This window comes from Canis aureus, chromosome 8 (assembly GCF_053574225.1).
Source record: "Canis aureus isolate CA01 chromosome 8, VMU_Caureus_v.1.0, whole genome shotgun sequence".
Classification (NCBI taxonomy): Eukaryota; Metazoa; Chordata; class Mammalia; order Carnivora; family Canidae; genus Canis; species Canis aureus.
The window spans coordinates 10634831-10643817 of NC_135618.1; the positions used below are offsets into that span (position 1 = coordinate 10634831).

Sequence of the window (8987 nt, forward strand, 5' to 3'; positions counted from 1 at the left end):
AACTGATTCAACTTTTTGAACCTCAATATACTACACTGCAAAATAAATGAAAAATTTGTGCTACCTAACTTGTTAAAAGAATTCAATTTTGTAAACTATATACAGCTGATAAATTATAAATGTACATGTGAATCATTATAATTACCAAGTAATTATTGACTAATTAGTAACCAACTGTTAGCTACTCTGCTTAGTAATTTATATGCAATATTTCATTTAATATTAACAATTGTCTTAATAATATTATCAGAATTCTGGAAAAATCCTGTGAAGGAGATACTCTTACTATTTTCATTTAACAGATAAGCAAAACAAGGATTAGAGATCCATGTATTTGCTGAAAGTTACCATGTAGTTATGGAGTACTTAATCGCATACTCATAAATTACGGACTATGTAGATTTTACTCAGTTTTACTTTATTGCTTGTACTAATCTATAATAGGTTTGGTACTAGTTAAATTTTTATTTGATATTCTCAAAGCTGCAGAAAAGTTTAAAGAACAAATACACATACCATTGACCTTGTCAATTTACCCTCTGCAATTCTGAGTAGACTATAATGAAAACTATTATATAGTGTATTGAATTCAATTGAATTTAATAACAGACTTGGGTTACATGGAAAGGCATTCCATTTACTACCTCTGAGAGAACATCTCGACTAGGCCCTATGATTTCTAAGGAATCCGACCAGCCTCTATTATTTAGATGCATGGCTTCCTAAATTAATCACATTTTGTAACTGTGGAGAATTATCACATCTCCCCAGCTCATGCCGTAACAATCCTCTTTACAGTCATTGAAGAGTGTGTCCACTGAATCAAAGTAGGTGAACTTCTGGTATTTATGTTTAATTGACACAATTTCTACAAGAATAAGTTTAAAACATTGTGGTGGTCTGAAAATAATGGTATTCTTAAAGCCTATGAGAAATTCTACATGATGAAATTCTAAGAGTGTCATCATAATAGAAATTGAGTTTTCAGGAAGTCATAGAGACAGGTATACCTTGTTTAAAGGAAGTAAGAACACAGGAGTCATAAGGAAAAGAACATGGTGTAAATGAGATTGTAATTTATCCTTACATTACCAAACAGTAGCACTGCAATCCCATAACTGTCAAATTGAAAACTATTCTTCTTTACTGGATAATCTATGAAGAGTCTGCAAAACTCTTGGAAAATGTACAATGACCCAGAAATGCATGTGCTTCAGTGATTGTGGAAAATAATTTAAGGGCTTATGGCATATCTCATGCTAAAAAGTCTCTCCAGAAAAGCCCAGAGTCTACAATTCTTAGGAAAGAAGACATATCTTGGTTCTTACTTCTAAGTTTTTGAATATGTAATTCAAAACGAAATCTAAAAATGGTAGTGTTAGTGATACTCACCTTTATATATCTTAAATTCAAATACACACACAAAAAGCAAACCAAAATTGAAAATATATTATCTAACTATTTTAATGTAAAATTCTATAAATCTAAAATATAAGCTTGAAATAATACAGAGATGAGGGGGAAAAAGAGATAGAAAGAGAATTATTTGAAGCTAGGCAGTTTGGGGGAAAGGCTACTAAATAATGCCCCACATCTGAATAAATAGATCATCATAATCTTATATTTTTCAGTACATTTATTTATGCTTACCCATAATGAAATAAAATAAGGTAATTTAATATAAGTTGCCAATTTCAGTCAAACTTTAAAACAAAGCAAAAACTTTGTTAAAATTAGGAATCAACTTCAAGTAGCTTTTCCTTTGGGAAACGTAGATTGCACACGAAAATTTAAATTTCAGTGGGAGAGCAGCTCTAAGATGAATATTCTTGCAATAATTCCTAAAACCAAATCAAAAGGCTGATTTTTTTTCCTTAGAGTTCTATGTGGAGAACCCAGTTATGCAGTAAACTATTTTTTAACCAGAATATGTTATTTAATAGGAACATGCACATGCCAAATCAGCATACTATATCTCAAACTCAATTTTTAGGTATGTCTATAAGCTTTGTTCCATTTTTTTGTTAAAGTATATTGAGGTGCGTTACAAATTTTAAGGTAACATATTTTAAACTAAAGTTTGTAAATGTTTTCTAATGCAATTGGAGTTGCATTTCAAGGCTTTTTGAAAATAAAAGGTTTTAAAGTGGATTACAAAATGTATCACAGTCTACTATTACATAGTAGACTGTGTAATTATCTTTTGTCTAATTATCAAGAGTATACTATTTCCTGATATTTTTACCCTAAGTCTCATTTCATTAGTATGATAGCTTAAAACACGATTCATTAATGAGAAAATTTTGATGATGCATATCTTTATACTCTTGTAGTATTTTATTATCATGGTAATATTAATTTAGATACTACCCAAAACTTATAATAGTCCAACATTAAGAACTGGAGGTCTTTTCATCACTTCTAATTATGCACTGAGTCTTTTAATTCCAGATATTAAACATAAAAAGGCTTCGTTTTATTCATAAACTTCTCTAGAAAAATGATATACAGTTTGGTTCATGGAAAATGTGCAGGAATGCAAATAACTTTTCCTTTACCTCTCATGTGCCCTCTAAGAACATATATTTATACTTCATGCCAGTCTTTTGTATAAGTACTTCTTCCTCTTATGTGAAAATGTTTCATCAGCAAGTAATTTCTTTTTGCAGAACCTTTTTCCTACAGTGATGTGAGGAGGATGGACTTGGGAGCCAGACTGACCAGATATGACTCATGGCACTATCACTTCCTGACTGTGTGCCATTTGGAAATGTATTTACCCCCTTTTACATCAGTTATTCTTCTGTAAAATGGAGAAAATAATAGCCCTAGCTACTAAAGTTGTTTTGAGGGTTACATGAATCAATATAAGTCAATTCAGAATCATGCCTATCATAAAAGAAGTGTTGTATATCAGGTGTCATTATTTTTTAAAGATTTATTTATTTATTTGAGAGAGAGAGAGAGAGTGGACCATGACCTGAGCCAAAATCACAAGTCAGACGCTTATATGACTGAGCCACCCAGGCACCCCCATTAGGTATTATTATTAAGAATGTTATTTGAGATGGGCAGCCCCAATGGCGCAGTGGTTTAGCGCTGCCTGCAGCTTAGGGTGTGATCCTGGGGACCTGGGATCGAGTCCCACATCGGGCTTCCTGCATGGAGCCTGCTTCTCCCTCTGCCTGTGTCTCTGCCTCTCTCTCTCTCTCTCTCTCTCTCTGAATAAATAAATTTAAAAAAAAGAATGTTATTTGAGAAATATTTATTGAGAGATTACTATGTGCTGGGAACTCTTCATTGTGTGGAGACTATCTGTTTCCTAAGGCTGATCTGAAATGCCATTATTAATGAAAAACCAGTCGCTTTCCTAGTAACTTAAATTTCCTGATAAATACTGTCTCAGAAGATTTACAGTCAAGAGAGTAAAATGATTATACAACACTGTGATAAGTATTCTGATAGAAATATGCATAAGGCACCCTTAAAAGCACTAAGGCACAATACAACGCAGAACACTTTAGGTCAGATAAGCTGAAATGTGACCATCTGTGGAAGAGGTAATATGTGTACTGACTGACATAGGCTAAAGGATATTTCTTGAAAAGTGTGAGCAACCTTAAAGCACATATGTCAAAAGCAATTTTCCCATAAGAAGTAATGAGAAAAGATTACATTGCCTCATTTCTAGGACACCAGCTACAGTTATAGGTTAATTGCTGATTCTGGTACTGATTAAAAGAGTAGCAGAGGTCTCTTTTACCAGCCCCTGAGGGCAAAAATTGCAAATGCTACAAGGTCCCCTTAGGAAAGTCTGGTCAATAAAACAGCTTCTACTCTGCCCTGTGGAATAGCACACAGCAAAGGCTTTATATGACTTATTAGGAGTAGAGATTCCTATTGACCTTGATTACTAAAAGCCTGCTCTCCTGATATAATTCAGAACCAAACTGAATGGTTAAAGAAAAAAAAAAAAAGCATACATTCAAAGCAAAACCACATAGGTAAAAAAATGAAGCAGCAATAAGCAGCCACTTACCAAGACTAACTTAAGATGAAGAATACAGCACTGGCGAATAGTGGTTATGTATGTTAAAGAGTCAGATAAAAGGTGTGCAAACACTTCAACAAAACTAAGTTTCTACCAAGAAAGTTCAAAAATAGTTCATTGCTTTCTTTTTACCTGGTTTGGAGGAATCTAGCAGCTTGAAAGCAAACAGCTCCGAAGGAAAGCCAGGAAACCTATTAAAAAAAAAAAAAAAAGAAGAAGAAAGAAGAAAAGAAGAAGAAGAAGAAGAAGAAGAAGAAGAAGAAGAAGAAGAAGAAGAAGAAGAAGAAAAAGAAGAAGAAGAAGAAAGAAGAAGAAGAAGAAGAGAGGAGGAGGAGGAGGAGGGGGGGAGGGGGAAGGAGAAGAAGAAGGAGGAAGAAGAAGAAAAACTTTACAAAGTAAAAATAAAAGCTCGTAAACATAATGCTATCAGGTTTTTGAAAACATATTTGAAGAAAATATACTAACGCATATTTGACATATTACTCTCTTTAATGATACAATATGTACCTCAAAAAACCATGTACATTCACTTTCACTTTATTTAAGAAGTATACAATTTTATTATATTTTACAGGGAAAAATCCCTTTGATCTTTATACTTGAAATTAGAGAATGAATGAGCACATAAAAACCCTCCACTTGATATAATGACTATAGGATCAAGTGCATATTTAATTGTATGATATCCCTTTTGTGGGATATCTAAATGGAACGAGCTTTATTCTAATAGAGAATAATGGTTTCCAGAGTAAAAAGATATAAGAAACGTGTATGTCTCTAAGAGAAAAGCCAAAATATAGTATTTGTGGCAACCTCACAGCTGACATATCTTGGTGTAACCTATGCTTAACTAATTTTCAATGTTTTAGAGGAGAGTTTTAATGCCCCAGCTTAGAAATGCCTCACACCCCACCCCTCACGTAAATATGAGATGCCTAACGACAGAATATGTATTTGGTTTTGCCACAGGACCCTCTCTGTTGAGCAAATCTTCATAAATACCTTGTGGGTGGATTGATCTACTTATACAAGATAAGCACTTAAGAGTTTGATGATACTGAATGGTATGGTTTCCTCTGTAAATTTGTTGATCATTCTATACAAACCTCCTAAATTTATTTTTTTAACCTATTACCACATAGTTATTGTGTGTTCACAACTTGCCAGACACTTAGGGACTAGTAATATCATGTTGTGGGGAGGAGTGGAAGGGCTGGGAAAGAGATGAGCTCTTCCTTTACAGAGCTGGTTTAAGCAGGAGAGTTGGAGACTGAGGAAGCAATTGCACAGGCATTAAATCAATTACAACTGTGTAAGTGCTAAGGAGGAGCGGAGGATTTCTTAAGTCATTTTTCCAGGCCCTCACTTTATCTGGAAAGGATTTCTTAGATTGGGATTGGGTGACAAAGCACAAAACAGTGTCAATTAGAGAAGGTAAGGGAGGGAAACTGTCCAGGCACAGGGAATATCACACACAAATCATCTGTCACAGAAACGAGTATCTGTACATCAACAATGAGTTGCCCTCACTGTAACGTGCCATCTTCATTAGATAAAGCCCTGACTGGGAAGGGAGTGTTTCTTATGCTTCTTCTGCCTCCACAGGTGGTTACAGGACTAACTCCCATCCAAGAAGTTTGATGAAAGTGGTGTGTGTCATTTCTATTCCCTGGTTGACCTCTGGGATGGAAGGAGCCCGGATACCTGAAATACCACATGAAGGAAAGTCACCTGCCAGCAAGAAACGCCCACATCGGGTTGTTAGATGAGTAAACAAAAAGCATCTACTCTCTTTTAGGCACCGAAATTCCGGGAGTTTATTTTTACAGCTGGAGTATGCTTAATCCTACCCTAACCAAAACAGTATGGGTTGGAAAGTAAAGAAGTAAAGAGTGACTGAAAGATGTAAAGTATGACTAGAGTACGGAAAGAAAAGAGAACGTGAATTGGCCCATATGCTTACATTTCAAATAACACTATGGCAAGATAAATAGCCTGAACAATATCTCACTATAATACAGCCAGAAATCCTGGAAAACATATAATAAACGTTATTTTAAATGTATAGTTAAGTCCAACCCCACCCCAAGTAAGAAAAACACCTAAGGAGAAATCAAAGAGAAAAGTGAAAGCCAGAATGGTCCGCTAAAAGCTAGTATCTCTACCAACATCAGAAATCAAATTTTACTAGAAAATATCCGTGATGAACTTTGGCCCATGTGATCGGAGTGTTGGGGGTGTGTGTGTGTGGATGGGTGGGCTGAATTAGACTTCTCTGTAACTCCCCTTTCCAGACCAGGAAAAAGTGACCTATCCTGGGAGAAACTCTAAAAGAAAATAAGCCAATAAGCAAACATGGCTAAGATACTTATCTGGCTTGGCCTGTGCTGAGGTGGGAACAAGCCCGTAGGATTTACAAATACACACTTGCCCTCACATCACGGTTTCGGTCATCAGGTTTTTGCCATGCACCATGCAAAAAAAAAAAAAAAAAAGAGAAAAGAAAGAAAAGAAAAGAGAAAAGAAAAGAAAAGAAAAGAAAAAAAGAAAAGAAAAGAAAGAAAAGGAAAGAAAAAGAGAAGAAAAGAAAAGAAAAGAAAAAGAGAAGAAAAGAAAAGAAAAGAAAAGAAAAGAAAAGAAAAGAAAAGAAAAGAAAAGAAAAAGAGTAGAAAAGAAAAAAGAAAAAAGAAAAGGAAAAAAAGAAAAAGAAAACCAACCACACAGTTATATCAAAATAATCATGAGTTAAGGACATTTCCAAGGCATCTATATTTTACAATATTATCTTTCAAAATATGACCCAAACGTGGCCCCACAGGATTCTCACAGAACAAGCCCACCAAACCTCAACTCACAGCCCCAAATTATGAAAGTTTAACAAACATGGCACCACCAGGGCCATTCTGCACGACCAAGACGGGAGATGCAAATCCCTGGGTTTCTGATAGTGGAAGGACTAGATGGAGGACAGGCCTCCCCGACCTCTGTCCCCCCCTCAGGTTCCCCCTCAGGGCGGGTGGGGGGCTGAGGGGGTGTCAGGAGCGCGGGGCGCGGGGGGGGGTGCGGAAGGGGGGACGGAGGGGGGACCTGAGGGGGGACAGGAGTCCGGGGGGGCCCTCGGGGGGGGGGCCCCAAGAGAATAAGAACGGACTTTTAAGACGTTTCAACAAGTAAGAGATGGAAGCAAATGCCTGAAGAATTAAAGATAATGTGAAATATCACAAAGAGTTGAAGACTAATTAAATAGATAAACTGTGAACAAAAATCACGGAATGCTTTCTTGTGGGAGAACCCGCTGTGCGTGCGGCTGGGTGCTCCAGGTCCGCCGCCTCGTGTGCGCGCCTGCCGGGGCCAGGACTGCGGGGGTTGGGGGGATGGTCGGGGGGGGCACCTGAGGGGGGCCCAGGAGTGCGAGGGGGGGCCTGAGGGGGAGACAGGAGCCCCGGGGGGAGGTCTGAGGGGGGCCCTGGGGGGCCCAGGAGTGCGGGGGGAGAGGCTTGAGGGGGCACCTGAAGGGGGTCCAGGAGTGTGGGGGGAGGGGGAACCTGAGGGGGGGCCAGGAGCCACGGGGGGAGGTCTGAGGGAGGCCCTGGGGGGCCAGGAGTGCCGGGGGGGGTGCTGAGGGGGGCCCAGGAGTGCGGGGGGGGTGTGGCCTGAGGGGGAGGTCTGAGGGGGGCCCTGGGGGGTCAGGAGCGTGGGGGTTCCTTGGGGGGGCCAAGAGCGCAGGGGGAAGAGGCCTGAGGGGGCACCTGAGGGGGGCCTGAGGGGGGGCCAGGAGCTCGGGGGGGGTGTGGCCTGAGGGGGAGGCCTGAGGGGGGCCAGGAGCCCAGGGGGAGGTCTGAGGGGGGCCCTGGGGGGTCAGGAGCGTGGGGGGGTCCTTGGGGGGGCCAAGAGCGCAGGGGTAAGAGGCCTGAGGGGGCACCTGAGGGGGGCCTGAGGGGGGGCCAGGAGCTCGGGGGCCCTGAGGGGGGCCTGGAGCCCAGGGGGAAGGTCTGAGGGGGGCCGTGAGGGGGGCCGGAAGCCCACTGGGGCCCCCAAGGGGCGCGGTGCTCCTCGCAGAGACCGTGGCGTTGCCTGAGGCACATGGTCCGGGGCTACACCCGGTGAAGGAGCGGCAGCGGCGCCTCGGGCCCCAGCGCCGGGACCCAGGAGATCCGCATCCCTCAGGCCGCCGGGGGCTGCAGCCAGGTTCAGCCTTCAGAGCCGCGCGAGGGGAAGGCGGCGCAGGCGCAGCGGGGCCTCCCGGTGGGGCTCAGGTCCCGCCCCGCCCCGCCCGCCGTGAGGACGCCCGCGCTGCTGCCCCACGTGGTCCGTCGCCTGCTGAGTGGGGCGACGCGGCCGGGACGCTGAGGAGCTCCTGGGAGCCCACGGCGGGAGCGTGGAAGCCCTGCTGGCCGGGGCCTGGTTGTGCCTGGGCACCCTTCCCGGCCCTGTAGCCTGCTGGGCAGAGCGCTGCCCTCAGGATTTCGTCCTCCACGGGGTTTCCTGGAAATCTGCGCAGAGGAACGCTTGGTTTGGGGGGAAATTCCCTGAGGTGGGTATTTCTCCATCCCCACCCCCACCCCCACCCCCACCCCCGCAACCAAGGCTCCTCACTAATGAAGTGTGGCGTGTCAGAAACACACCCACACACACCAGACGGTAATCGTTGAAGCCAAACAATAGAGTGGTGAATTAAACACACACACACACACACACACACACAACTGTGAAGACAATTGTCGAACTTGAAATGCATCAAGGAATGGAGAAACCTGAAGTTGCAAAGGAAGCTCAGAGGCTAAGACACACGGAGGACAGAATAAACATGTCTCGTTTTTCTAAAGGGATTCACAGAGGATGATGGAAAATACGATGGCGCAATATTGGCAAATACGGTGAATGAGGAATTCACAGGATTGATGAAGAATAAGAATATCTAGGCTCAGGAAATACA

At 41.8% G+C, this 8987-nt stretch overlaps 1 protein-coding gene across 3 annotated transcripts in view; it reads right to left on the reverse strand.

Annotated features, from left to right (window-relative positions):
• Positions 1-6487, reverse strand: part of LOC144318323 (uncharacterized) — a 113444-nt gene extending 106957 nt beyond the window's left edge. For all 3 annotated transcript variants that reach the window (XM_077905158.1, XM_077905159.1, XM_077905160.1), the window contains exons 1-2: positions 5582-6487; positions 4184-4242 (exon numbers count right to left, since the gene is read on the reverse strand). In XM_077905158.1, coding sequence (XP_077761284.1) covers positions 4184-4242; positions 5582-5769 — 247 coding nt within the window. In that variant the 5' untranslated portion in view covers positions 5770-6487. The remainder of the gene's footprint in view (positions 1-4183; positions 4243-5581) is intronic.
• Positions 6488-8987: the final 2500 nt, after the last annotated feature.